Consider the following 15,036-nt stretch of genomic DNA (forward strand, 5'->3'; position numbering starts at 1 on the left):
GGTAAAAAGGGAAAAGAGTTGGCATATGAGGTTAGGAGAGCTAGGGCCAATCACACGTGGCGGGGGCTCCTTTAAAGGAGAACCGTCCAAGATCATCTTGTAAGAGGCGGGTTACGGCTGGGAGTGTTCCCCGCAGCCGACATATTATTAAGCTCTAGCTCTCTCTAGAGGAGATAAGAGAAGGGAAAGATCGGTCTCTGAAATCAGAGAACGCGATAATTTCCTGATGGATCGTGCGTGTGCGCCCCCGACAGCCCCAAACCACAGATGCCAACTCTAGCCCTCCAAAGCTGGAGTCACAGGCGCGCACCACCACGCCCGGCCGACGCATACGACGAGCGGCACGTATATATGCCGGTGATGTCGGTGCTCGGTTAGCGGTCTGGTACTATTCGAGCGAAACGACTCGCGTTAGATTTTCTCCAAACGGAAAATATTGCCCGCCACTCGCCTGAAATTTCGAAGCGGGCCCAACTGGGCCGCACAAGCCCGGGTAGTGCCCATTCCGAACCTCCTTCTTCTACTCTCGTTTCTTCGGTGTACTGAGCAGTGAGGAAAGGCAGTGACGCTTCTCCAATCAAACCGAGCAGCGAAATCCCAATTCAAAATTTCCTCGGCAAACCCTCGCGGACAGCGCGCCGCGCCGGATCGGACAGCCTGCCGGAGATGGAGGCGGCGCGGGACTCGATGGCGGCCCTCCTCGACGCCGGCATCTTCGACTCCGCCCAGACCCTCGTACGTAACCCCTGCGCCTTCCCCCATTCCGAATCTCTAGGGTTTTGCCCCGGATCAACTGCTCCGCTGCATGTGGCGCGCGTGCGCGGGCTGCTCGTTGGTGGCTAGGTAGTTGACCTAGGGAGCGAGGTGGCTTGGCGGTCTAGGAATTGAAGAAGAATGCCGCGTTCCAAAAGGGGGCCTTAGCCGAGTTGCGAAAGCAAAAAGGGGGCCATAACACTGTTTCTCGTTAGATTTTCCTTCTGAACAGAGGTTTTTCAGGTGGTAATAATAATTCTTCATGACTTGCAGGGATGCTTTCTTGTGTCTTCTGGTGGTGCAAGTAATGAGGCCAGCATATCCATGAAGGCGGAAAGCTTGGTAAGTTGCCCTGTTTAGCTCGGTAGGGGAAGCTGATGCTAGCTCGGTCCTACTCTTACACAATGTTGCGCTGCCGAATGCCCATTTCTATTGCCTAGATAGCGCATTTTTCACATCTCGTGCCTGAAATGTTGCGTGCTGTACTGCAGGTCCTGCACGGTGATGCGTTGTATGGGGAGAAAGAATTTCGGAGGGCACTGGTAATATTGCCGAGAAACCATGGTTTATTAGAAATTTAGAATGCTATGAGGAGCTTTATTGTGTCGGAAAGCTGAGCATACATGTGACAGTTTGCTGCTTACTGTTGAAATTTAAGTTTCTTATTTTCCGCTTTTTGATCATTATAGAATGCCTACAAGCAAGCTATGCAATGTAGCAAAAGTATCCCCAGACAAGCAACAAGTACTGCCAGAATCTCAGTTTCCACTACCGGCCGGTCACCTTCTCCAAATTCTTCAAATGTTATGCCATTCAATGAAAATGAGGTGTGAACAGCTCAGTAGACCATTCTGGTGTTTCTTGGATTGGTATTTTATTCTATACAACCCTAGCAAATAACTCAGTGCAATTTTGCTCTACTGTTGTAGGTGAAGTCTAAAATAGCTATTTGCCATTCTGCTTTACATGAGTATCGTGAAGCACTCCAAGAGGTTCGGGCTTTTCTTTCTTTGTGAGTCTGTGTTAATGTTTGCTAAATTTAGCAAACATTTTTTATGCTCATATAAGTGTTGGTCGATATTTGAAATACGAAACCTTTAAATATAAGTAGGATGGTCTGGATCTAGATGTGGTTTGTTCTTTTGGCAATGGCAAATGATGCAGAGTTTGATCTACATGTTTTCTGCAGATGGAAGGGATTCCTTCTAAAATGAGAAATCTAAAAATGAATCTGATGTTAGGCAAGCTTTATCGAATATCCAGAAATAATCGTGCGGCTGCCATATGTTATAAAGAGTGTTTGAGGTACAACATACCAAATGATTTGTTTTCTACGATCCTGAATTCTGCAACTTAATAGTCCCTCTGATGCATAATATAAGCTGCTTTAGAGGTTCTGTCAGTTAAATATTTTTTTGGCTTGACCATCATTATACAAAATATTACCAAAATGTTCAATATAGTATTGATATTACTAGATTTCTCATGATATTTGTATAACATGTAATTACTGAATTACATCTGTTGTAACGACATATTTTTTAATCATTTATGGTCAAAGTGTTACTTTGATGACTGTGTCATTGTCCTAAAGTAATTATATTATGAATCAGAGGGAGTAGGTAATAGGCATAAATTGATAGTGACATTTCCTGTTCTATCGCATTGCCTCATATGGTTACTCCTTCATGATGTAATTTGACAAGTTGTTTTCGACATCTTTATGCTTTTCTTCTAGGCAATGCCCTTATGTATTTGAGGCTATTGCAGCTTTGGCTGAAATGGGGCTTTCTTCAAAGGAGTTCTCTTTACTATTTGCACAAGTAAGTGTCCATTTCTTTTGCTTAAGATCTCAAAAGGAAGCATGGTCTCTCTAGATGAATAGTTTAATTTTAGTGAGAACAGATAAATATCCGTTATGCTAGTTTTCTGTATGCTGAATTGCTGATTGATTGTCAAATTTCCTAAATACGAAGTCTTCTTCTCTAATCATGTTTTATTGTTCAATGTGTTGATCTAAACAGTACCACCTTGATAAATTTCCCACATCTTCTGTTTTACGTGTGGAGTATGCAGTAAGTTGTATTCTATTTATGGGTTGCTCAAGGATATCTCTGAATTGCGTATACTTCCACTATTTACCTTCGCATAGTTGAACATAGTTACAGAACCATCATTGCACCAAAATTTACCCCCTTTTGGTGCATATATCTTCTGTACATATAAGTTATTAACAGTAGATGTGTATAAATCTTTGAGCTGTGAGCACTGCATATACAAACTATGCAGAAATAAGGAACATCCAATTGCCCAGTGTAAAATTTATTTTCGAATCATTATTTGCTGAAATTTAGAAATCTGGAATGATTATTATATTCGTCTGTAGGCACCAAATAGAGGAGGCAAGCCACCAGGTGATTTTTTGGATGCACAACGTTGGTGGAATGTAAGTGAAATGTGCTGCACTCCTGTTGCATATAGGCAGGCTGCTGATGTTTCCATGGGATTTCATACATATTTGAAACATTACCATTTGAGGCATGTCACATTGCCACCAATAGTATTGAAAGTAATATATTGAAATGAATTTATGTTGACAGCAGATAAGCTTGCATGGCATACATCGTTTAATCTTGTATACCCTAAGTTACAAAATAGGTGATTGCTATCCTATGTTAGATCTCCTTGGCACATTGATGATTGAAAGCCAAAGCAGCACTACACAGTCTACATGCTAAACTTTACTAAATTGGAACACACCTTTGGCCTTCTTTCGACTCTGAAGAATTTTCCACAACTGCCACAACAATGTACACCTGCACTTCTGTTACTTTCTTTACTATCATTAATGCAAACTGATTAGGTGTGATTAAATGGGAAATGTAAGGATACCATTAATGCAAACTGATTAGGTGGAATTTTTACAATTTACCAAATGATCCACATTATTCTTTCCGCAGCTAAAGTGTATTTCTTATTGCAGTGATTGTTACTGGTTCCTCAGAAACTGTGTTTCTCTTTCAGCAAATATTTGATCATACATCTTGTTCTTGTTATGGGTTGGCTCAAATAATTAATTTACTTCAATTATTGTTTTCTTAATAGCGGTATGTAGAGGCCCAGTGTTGCATTGCTTCACATGATTATAAAGGTATTGCGATGAACTTTTTCCAGATTTCGTTTGATGATTCTAGCATAAGATGTGCTTAGTTGATTTTTATTGAACTGATCAAGGAATTATTTCGTATGGCTGCAAAGGATATTGAGTACTGGTTAAATGATTCGTTGTTAATAACATATCACCATGTAGCTCCATCCTGTGTCAACCTTTCAAAACTTCAGTTTCAGTAATCTGTTGGGCATAATTTGCAGCTTTCAAAACTTCAGGTTCTTCATCATAATAAATAAGCTTACTGTTTTTTTACCTTTTCTAGGTGGCCTGGATATATACCTGGAACTAATGCAACGATTTCCCAATAATGTGCACATCTTGCTGGAAATTGCGAAGGTTTATCTCTTTCTTCAAGTTTCCCATTGCTGCGCTTCTGTATATGTTGTATATTGAAGTAGAACCATCAAGTTATTCTCTCTCATGTAATGCCTCTTTGTTATGCATGTCTTGATTTTTGTAAGTTTGATGCTCCTATGTTCCTCAGTTATGTAAAGAATTTCTGGAAGTCATAGTTCATCATCACATTTTGTTTTTTTGTGTGAATTTAATTATCTTTATTCATTGTCTATCCTGATTTTTCTGCTTCTTATTTCTAGGTTGAAACTATCATAGGCAAGAATGAAGAAGCAATCATGAATTTTGAGAAGGTAAAGGAACAAGTATAGCCTTCGAGTTCCTTATAAGGAAATATACATCTCTAAAACGGTTGGTGCTTTGCAGGCTCGGTTAATTGATCCAAACATCATGGCATATATGGATGAGTATGCAATCCTCCTAAAATTAAAATCGGACTACACTAAGCTAAACAAACTGGTACATGATATGCTGCATATTGATCCTGCAAGACCAGAAACATGTATTGCTCTTGCAGCATTTTGGGAAAGAAAAGATGAAAGAAAAGCTTTGACATATGCTGAAAAGGTATGCACATTTTGTAGATAAGATATGTTTTGTGGAAGCGAACCTTCCATGTAATGTTCCTTACATTGTTTTACATTTTGCAGAGCCTTCGAGTTGATGATAGGCATATAACCGGCTATATTATGAAGGTAAGAAAACAGAATGTTATTGACCATACAACATAAATATGTTTTGGTACCAGTGTCCGCCTGCATTGTCATATTCTGGAAATGTTGCAATGAAGTATACAAGCATGCTTGGCGGGTTTATAACAAACCTGTTGTGATTGTTGGCTTATACTTCATAATTCGTATATGGCTAGGATCCTATCTTTGTTTTTTGTTATCCAGGTGGTGGGCTTACTGTTTGCTTATGTTCTTTAAGGGCAATCTGCATCTTTCATTGAATCGACCAGATTTGGCAGTAACAGACTTCAGGGGAGCTCAAGAACTAAGGGCTGATCTTCGCTCTTATCAAGGTTGTTACACATAGATACTTCTGGTTACTTATCCAAAACCTACAGGCAGCTTAATATGGATATTATTCTCAGGTTTGGTGCGTGCTTATCTAGCACTTTCCAAATGCAAAGATGCATTATTCACTGCACGTGAAGCAATGAAGGTTATGCATCAGTCTGCAAAAGCTCTCAAGCTAGTTGGTGATGTGCATGCTATCAGTTCCAGTGGGAGAGAGAAGGTAAAGCCAAACAGTTTTTTTTTCTTATGATTTCATTCTGTATACTTTTTCCTTGTGATCGTGCCTTTTGGCAACCAATCCATGTTGTTCATTTATTTTCCAGGCAAGAAAGTTCTATGAATCTGCTATTCGTCTCGAACCAGGATTTCTCGGAGCAGCATTGGCATTGGCTGATTTGCATGTTGCTGAAGGACGGAATAAGGAGGCAGTTTTGTTACTTGAAAGATATCTAAGACAATGGGCCGATGATTCTCTACATATCAAGTTGGCTCAAGTATTTGCAGCAACAAGTCTGCTTTCTGATGCACTCTCCCACTATCAATCTGCACTAAGGTAGGTTCACTTCCTCTTGGAGCTGAAACTATGAAATAGCAACCCTAAGTTGTAGGAAGGCTTCATGCTGATTCATGTATATCCCCACCCTCTCAATCCTATCCATTTACAGTCCTGGGCATTTCTCTTCCCAGAGTTTATTGTCTTTCCCCCTCACCAATGGGTCAATTGCTCCCTCGAACAAGGCCAATTAGTACCTGGAAGGTTGTAAATGATTGAACTTGCTTATTAAATGTAGGTAAACTGAGAGATTAGTATGTCTGAAATATGTCTTTTGGAATATTCTTCTTCTGTCCTAGAATATTTGATGCTCACTGTAGTTAAGGCTGGGACTTATCTCGTATAGATTGTTTCTGTAGACGAATTGTCATGATTAACAACTCCGTCAATTTCCATCCATCTTGCCATTGAAGGCTGATCCAGCAAGTCAGCTACTGAAAAGCTACCAACATGGTCTCTTACTCTCTAGCTGTTACTACTCCCTCCGTTCCAAATTACTCGTCACAGAAATGGACGAATCTAGAACTAAAATACATCTAGATACATCTATACCCGCGACAAGTAATTCGGAACGGAGGGAGTACTACTTTACAAACACACATATGTTAGTTATCACTTTGAGTTCCCATTAGCTGTTTGCTAGTGCATCTTAACCGATCTAGAGATAGAAACGTCACTCCTTGTAGGTTGCAGTGAAGCTCTATCAGGTGTCTACTGAATTTTGGGAGGCAACCGGCCTATATTTGTTCCGAAAACCTCTGTTAACACTTCTCGACATGTCTATTGTTTTACCTTTTGTAGCCTTGTGTACTAGTTCATGGAAAAAACAACTCCCTTTTGCAGGATAAACCCGCACAATGAAGCAGCCAAGAAAGGATTGGAGCGCTTGGAGAAGCAAATGAAGGTGTGATCTCCTAACATTCAGTGGCTCCTGTCATGTTTGGGTTTCCCTCTTAGACTTGCTCCACGGTAAGATAAGAAACGTTGACTGCTCCGATTCCCCTGTGCAGGGAGTAGACCCGGATGCGCCTGAAGACGAGGACGAGAACGAAGCTGATGACGTCGATGGTGACCAGGATGACGCCGAGCTGCTTTAGGAACTGTGGACTCAAAATGGCGTCACATATCAGTATACTGGAGGTACCATGAATGCCGAAGCTGTCACTGACCGAAGGGGGCTTGCTGTGCGGGGTGGGGGTTGGTGGTACTTGCTAAGGTGGCTGGCGTAACTACTTTGTGCCGATGGTTTGATTGCACGAGTGGGAATGTTGTGCCACTGCCCACGGGGTTACTCTCATGTAACTGTGTAGGATAGGAGGTGGCCTGTTGTTACGGAAGGAAACCCCGTGAGTGCTTTGTTAACACTGGGTTCCAAAAAGTAAATCATTTGAATGATCACTTAGAGTTGTTCTGTTTCAAATTAGCGTTTTTCACTAACAGGTATCTTACTCCGACACTGTTTCATAGCTTTGGACATGGATTTTACAGCTCGATTAAACATGTCGTCCCACCTTTCTTCCATGCCTTCCACAACCAGAACTTAGATGTCGAACGTTGAACCCTTATTATCCTGCTTCCCAAAGACTCGGACGCTATATCCGCAAATGACTTTACAACAATCTCGCTTCAGAACTGTTCCTGCAAGGCTATTGCAAAAAATTTGAACGGACAAGCTAAACCACCTAATCCAAAGCTTCATCAACAGAAAGTCTATTGCGAAAAGCTTAAGCTACGCTGCTGTTCTTCTCAGTTCCTGTCACTCAAGGAAAGCTCACGCCATGGTCTTTAAGTTGGATTTCGAAAAGGCTTCTGAGTTGATCGCTTGAGAACCTCCCAATCTATTATGCAAAACTTGCGCTCTTCAAATATCTCACTGGTTGGCCGGTAAGCCTACTCTCCCGTTGTGCTAGGCTAACCCTACTCCTCCATTCTTGACTCCCTCAACGCCTATGTCACGTCGGTTTTTTCATCCCAGTTTTTTTAAGGGAACTAGATGTGATTTGAAGATCTTTCTTTTGGACGCTGAGGAGACTTGCATGTGGGCAGTGTCTTATTGCATGGAGAACTGTGTGCAAACCAAAAACACTAGATGATTCCCTGCGGATTGCCACGGGAATTGCTTGCACTGTATTTAAGTGAAATTTGATTATATGAACATGAATGTTTGGGTTAATATTATAATAAGAACTAACACTAAAAATACATATGATCTTTGTAAATTATAAATATTTGTTGAATAAATTAGCGCAATATAATTAAAAGTTTTGTGTATTTTTTGCATGCGTGGTTGCATGTTGAAATAAATATGTTAGTGGGGATCACCTACTTAGGTATATATAGGATATATGATATGATGGTCTAGGCATACTAAGTGAAGGTTGCTTTCATATCTCTTCAGTACCCCGACCTCCCTTGGATCAACTGGTATCATCGCCGCTACTCCTACTCCATTGCTGACAAACATGCCAACTCTTCCTTTCTCTGGAAAACTGTATACACACAACTACCCCATGCAACAAATCTTTTTTGTGCTCACAAACAATGGTCTAACTATCCTATTCTAGATTGATATACTTGGATTGCTAGGAAACCGCTCACCAATGCCCTCTTTGCCCACTCTACTAAACCCACCATCCTAGTCTCTCAGGTCATGCATGAGAGATTGCTATCTAACCTTCGGACTTACCAATGTTGCATCGGCCGGGCTTGGGGTTGTATTGTCTTTGTTGCAGGATTTTTCCCAAATGATGCCAACGGCGAAAGGTTCCTTGTTCATGGTGCTCCTTTCTCCTCAGACATGCCTACTCGTTGCTTACGCAGGAGCAAGATGATGACACACGCGCTCACTTGATTTGAAGTTGCAAGTTGCCAATCAAAGTCCAAATCTTTGGGCGGATGCTATTGAAGCACCACCTCGACTCCAAGTGCAACCTCTTAAAAAACAATTGTTTCGAACAACCACTACCCAAGATGCGAAGCTGTTGGGGAACGCAGTAATTTCAAAAAATTTCCTACGCACATGCAAGATCTATCATGGTGATGCATAGCAACGAGAGGGGAAGAGTGTTGTCCACGTACCCTCGTAGACTGTAAGCGGAAGCGTTATGACAACGCGGTTGATGTAGTCGTACGTCTTCACGATCCGACCGATCCTAGTACCGAAAGTATGGCACCTCCGCGATCTGCACATGTTCGGCTCGGTGACGTCCCAAAACTCTCGATCCAGCTGAGTGACGAGGGAGAGCTTCGTCAGCACGATGGCGTGATGACGGTGATGATGAAGCTACCGGCGCAGGGCTTCGCCTAAGCACTACGACGATATGATCGAGGTGGATTATGGTGGAGGGGGGCACCGCACACGGCTAAGAGATCAATGATCAACTTGTGTGTCCTAGGGTGCCCCCTGCCCCCGTATATAAAGGAGCAAGGGGGGAGGCCGGCCGGCCCTTGGGGGCGCGCCAAGGAGGGGAGTCCTCCTCCTAGTGGGAGTCGACTCCCCCTTTCCTAGTCCAACTAGGAGGAGGAAGGGGGAAGGAAGGAGAGGGAGAGAGGGAGGGAAAGAGGGGGCGCCGCCCCCTCCTTGTCCAATTCGGACTCCTCAAGGGGGGGCAGCCCTAAGTCCCCATCCCCTCTCTCTCTCTCTCACAAGGCTCATGTTGGCCCATTAGATCCCCCGGGGGTTCCGATAACCCCCCCGCACTCCGATAATTACCCGGTGACCCCCGGAACTCATCCGTGTCCGAATATAGTCATCTAATATATCAATATTTATGTCTTGACCATTTCAAGACTCCTCATCATGTCCGTGATCACATCCGGGACTCCGAACTACCTTCGGTACATCAAAACACATAAACTCATAATACCGATCGTCACCGAACGTTAAGCGTGCGGACCCTATGGGTTCGAGAACTATGTAGACATGACCGAGACACGTCTCCGGTCAATAACCAATAGCGAAACCTGGATGTTCATATTGGCTCCCACATATTCTACGAAGATCTTTATCGGTCAAACCACATAACGATATACGTTGTTCCCTTTGTCATCGGTATGTTACTTGCTCGAGATTCGATCGTCGGTATCTCAATACCTAGTTCAATATCGTTACCGGCAAGTCTCTTTACTCGTTCCTTAATGCATCATCCCGTAACTAACTCATTAGTCACATTGCTTGCAAGGCTTATAATGAAATGCATCACTGAGAGGGCCCAGAGATACCTCTCCAATAGTCAGAGTGACAAATCCTAATCTCGATCTATGCCAACACAACAAACACCATCGGAGACACCTGTAGAGCATCTTTATAGTCACCCAGTTACGTTGTGACGTTTGATAGCACACTAAGTGTTCCTTCGGTATTCGGGAGTTGCATGATCTCATAGTCATAGGAACATGTATAAGTTATGGAGAAAGCAATAGCAACAAACTAAACGATCATCGTGCTAAGCTAACGGATGGGTCAAGTCAATCACATCATTCTCTAATGATGTGATCTCGTTAATCAAATGACAACTCATGTCTATGGTTAGGAAACATAACCATCATTGATTCAACGAGCTACTTAAGTAGATGCATACTAGTGACATTCTGTTTGTCTATGTATTCACACATGTACTAAGTTTCCGGTTAATACAATTCTAGCATGAATAATAAACATTTATCATGATATAAGGAAATATAAATAACAACTTTATTATTGCCTCTAGGGCATATTTCCTTCACTCTCCCACTTGCACTAGAGTCAATAATCTAGATTACATTGTAATGATTCTAACACCCATGGAGTCTTGGTGCTGGTCATGTTTTGCTCATGAGAGAGGCTTAGTCAATGGGTCTGCAACATTTAGATCTGTATGTATCTTGCAAATCTCTATGTCTCCCTCCTTGACTTGATCGTGGATGGAATTGAAGCGTCTCTTGATGTGCTTGGTTCTCTTGTGAAATCTGGATTCCTTTGCCAAGGCAATTGCACCAGTGTTGTCATAAAAGATTTTCATTGGACCCGATGCACTAGGTATGACACTGAGGGAGTCCTAGATTAGGGGGTCTCCGGACAGCCGGACTATATTTTGCCGGACTGTTGGACTATGAAGATACAAGATTGAAGACTCCGTCCTGTGTCCGGATGGGACTTTCCTTGGCGTGGAAGGCAAGCTTGGCAATACGGATATGTAGATCTCCTCCTTTGTAACCGACTCTGTGTAACCCTAACCCCCTCCGATGTCTATATAAACCGGAGGGTTTAGTCCGTAGGACAACAGACAATCATACCATAGGCTAGCTTCTAGGGTTTAGCCTCTACGATCTCGTGGTAGATCAACTCTTGTAATACTCATATCATCAATATCAATCAAGCAGGACGTAGGGTATTACCTCCATCAAGAGGGCCCGAACCTGGGTAAACATCGTGTCCCCTGCCTCCTGTTACCATCCGCCTTAGACGCACAGTTCGGGACCCCCTACCCAAGATCCGCCGGTTTGGCACCGACATTGGTGCTTTCATTAAGAGTTCCACTATGCCATCACCATAAGGCTCGATGGCCCCTTCGATCATCGATAATGATGCGGTCTAGGGTGAGGTTTTCCTCCTCGGACAGATCTTCGTATTTGGCGGCTTCACACTGTGGGCTAATTCGCTTGGCCATCTGGAGCAGATCGAGAGCTACGCCCCTGGCCATCAGGTCAGGTTCGGAAACTTAAACTACACTGCCGACATCCGCGGAGACTTGATCTTCGACGGATTTGAGCCCATGTCAGGTGCACCGCACGATCACGGCGAGCATGACGTAACTCTGCCGTCGGACTGTGTTCGGGAGATCGCATCTGCAACTACTCCGGCCTTTAATCCGGAGCAAATTGCGCCATCCGACGACGGAGGGATGGACCCCGCCATGGAGGCCGCACTCTCAATGGCGATGGAGCCGGATACTGACTTCACCCCTTACGAGAGCCGTGTTGCCGAACCACTGGATTCGTCTCCGGCCACGGACTCAGAGCCGCCTGCATCCGTGCCTATCGAATCCGATTGGGTGCCGATCATGGAGTTCACCTCCGCAGATATCTTTCAGCACTCGCCTTTTGGCGATGTGCTAAATTCATTAAAGTCTCTCTCCTTGTCAGGAGAACCTTGGCCGAACTATGTCCGGCTAGAATGGGATGCGGACGACGAAGAAATTCGCTACCCACCCACCACCCACTTAGTAGCCACTGTCGACGATTTAACCGACATGCTAGACTTCTACTCTGAAGACATCGATGGTATGGATGACGATGCGGGAGACGAACAGGAGCCACCGCCCATAGGGCACTGGACCGCCACTTCATCACATGCCATATACATGGTGGATACACCCAAAGAAAACAATGACGAGGAACGGGAGGAGACAGCGAGGATGAGCCCTCCAAGAAGCAAACAAAGCGTCGGCGTAGGCGCCGCTCCAAAGCCCGCCTCGGCAAAAACAGCGATAACAGCGCAAGAGAAAATAACACTCCAGTCGACTCCAGAGGAAACGACGACCACATTGCCCCGGCGGCAGAACACGATGAAGCTGCAAACGGCGAACACAGTACGGATCCGACGTCCGAACATGACGATCCTGAGCATAAACCTCATCAAAACCCCTCTGGGAAGGAAAACAGTCCGGACGAAGATGCACACATCATCCCGGAAACGAACTTGGAGCAAGAGAACCTCCGCAGAAGGCTTATTGCCACAGTGAGGAGTCTGAAGAAGCAGAAGCAAAGGCTTAAGGCCGAATAGAATACGCTCAACAGCAGGTGGAACAATGTGCTCGACAATGAAGAAAAGTATGGTGGAGGTTACCACACAAAGAGCTATCCAAAGCGTAAGCTATTACCCGAATTCAACGATGAGGCCTTAGAGCCCATACAGCCGAAAAATAAAATGGCCAACCGGCCGGATCAACCACCTTGTGACCGCGATAGAGCGGCTAACAAGGTCGCACATAAGTCAACACACGATCTACGTGAGGACTTGCGCCAAAAATCCAGTATGACCAGATCCATCTATGGATCTAGGAAGCGCGCTCCGGCACAAAATCAAAATCGAATACTACAACCGTCCGAACGCCATGATACATCCAAATACAGGGGTGCCGCACACCCCCTATGTTTCACTGATGAGGTGCTGGATCACGAATTCCCAGAAGGATTCAAACTAGTGAATATAGAGGTGTACGACGGGACCACAGACCCTAGGGTCTGGATTGAGGACTTTATCCTCCATATCCATATGGCTCGTGGAGATGATCTCCATGCCATCAGGTACTTGCTCCTCAAGCTTAAAGGACCAGCTCGGCACTGGCTGAAAAGCCTCCCCGAAAATTCAACTGGAAGTTGGGAGGAGCTCGAGGACGCCTTTCGGGCTAATTTTCAAGGGACCTATGTCCAACCTCCGGATGCAGACGATTTAAGTCATATAATTCAACAGCCCGGAGAGTCAGCCCAAAAGCTTTGGAACATGTTTCTCACTAAGAAGAACCAAATCGTCGACTGTCCGAACGCCGAAGCCTTAGCAACTTTCAAGCACAGCGTCCGAGATGAATGGCTCGGCAGACACCTCGGCCAAGAAAAATCGAGAACAATGGCAGCCCTAACAAGCATCATGACCCGCTTTTGCGCGAGAGAAGATAGCTAGTTAGCCCGCAGTAGCACCAGTGACCCAAGCACATCCGAAGTCAGGGATGGCAATGGAAAACCACGACGCAGTAAAAACAAGCGTCGAAATAAAGAAGACAGCCCAGATAATACGGCGGTCAACACCGGATTCAGGGGCTCTCGGCCAGGTCAGTGGAAAAAGCCTTTCAAAGGCAGTAGAGATGGACCGTCTAGCCTAAACAAGATTCTTGACAAACTATGTCAGATTCATGGCACCCCCGATAAACCTGCAAATCACACCCACAGAGAATGCTGGGTCTTCAAGCAGGCCGGTAAGCTAAACGCCGAACACAAGGGGGGGGGAGACACCAAGAGAAGACGAGGATGAACCTCGCCAGCAAAGCACTGGAGGACAGAAAAAATTCCCACCAGAGGTTAAAACAGTAAACATGATCCATGTGACGAAGAGGAGAAGAAAACATGCACTCCAAGACATACGCACCATAGAGCCCGTCACCCCTAGGTTCAACCCCTGGTTGGCCTGCCCGAGCACTTTTGATCGCGGGGATCACGTGACAAGCATCTGGCATGAAGGATTGGCTGCCTGGGTGTTAGACCCAATAATAAACAGATACCATCTCACACGAGTCCTTATGGACGGCGGTAGTGGTCTAATCTGATATATCAGGACATAGTCCGCAAAATGGGGATAGACCCGACAAAAATAAGCCACAATAATACTACCTTCAAGGGAGTAATACCAGGCCCAGAGGCCCGCTCTACGGGCTCTCTATTACTAGAGGTTGTATTCGGTTCTCCCGACAACTTCAGAAGCGAAAAGTTAACTTTCTACATCGCTCCATTCCAAAATGGCTATCAAGCACTACTCGGAAGAGCGGCTTTCGCTCATTTTAATGCAACACCGCATTACGCTTCTCTCAAGCTTAAGATGCCCAGTCCACGTGGCACCATCACAGTTAGTGGAAATATTGAGCGTTCTCTACGCGCGGAAGAATGCGCGGCGGCTTTAACAGCCGAGCACTAGACGGCCTCACCAACCAGAAAAAATGACAGGTCGTCAAGACCACGGACACGGTTAGACGAGTCCGGTGCATCACTACATATACATGAGATTGGTTTGATGGTCAAACCCTCATAGACGGTACCAGGGGCTTCCCGCGTGTAATCAGGGCTAGTTCGGCTCAACTTGACTTATCTTGAATTTTAATGGTTTATTGATAATAACCAATTTTCTGGCAGGGCAACTTTCAACTAAGTTCTTCTCTTTTACAGATGACAATCATGCTACACCCGTCCAGGATACGGCACAAAGGAGACACAGGCGCAGACGTGCAGCAGGGACCCGCTCAAAGGTTTCTTTTCAGATTAAGACCCTATGTAAACCTTTTTTACTGTCTCTTGTTGTTCACATCCATTTCTCACTTAACTTCCTCTCTTTTACAGACGATCATTGTGCTACACCCGTCCAGGATACGGCACAACGGAGACACAGGCGCAGACGTGCAGCAGGGACCCGCTCAAAGGATTCTTTTTAGATTAAG

At 44.6% G+C, this 15,036-nt stretch overlaps 1 protein-coding gene across 1 annotated transcript; it reads left to right on the forward strand.

Annotated features, from left to right (window-relative positions):
- The first annotated feature begins 471 nt into the window (after nt 1-471).
- Nucleotides 472-7,302, forward strand: LOC125549296 (anaphase-promoting complex subunit 7-like). The gene is made up of 18 exons (XM_048712744.1): nt 472-735; nt 1,027-1,095; nt 1,245-1,295; nt 1,443-1,580; nt 1,683-1,745; nt 1,943-2,058; nt 2,492-2,576; nt 3,140-3,199; nt 3,859-3,904; nt 4,188-4,261; nt 4,522-4,572; nt 4,646-4,846; nt 4,930-4,974; nt 5,210-5,303; nt 5,376-5,521; nt 5,625-5,854; nt 6,698-6,758; nt 6,865-7,302. The coding sequence occupies exons 1-18, from the start codon at nt 667-669 to the stop codon at nt 6,949-6,951; spliced, it is 1,686 nt and encodes a 561-aa protein (XP_048568701.1). The 5' UTR covers nt 472-666; the 3' UTR covers nt 6,952-7,302.
- Nucleotides 7,303-15,036: the final 7,734 nt, after the last annotated feature.

The sequence above is a fragment of the Triticum urartu genome, chromosome 1 (genome assembly GCF_003073215.2).
Source record: "Triticum urartu cultivar G1812 chromosome 1, Tu2.1, whole genome shotgun sequence".
Lineage (NCBI taxonomy): Eukaryota > Viridiplantae > Streptophyta > Magnoliopsida > Poales > Poaceae > Triticum > Triticum urartu.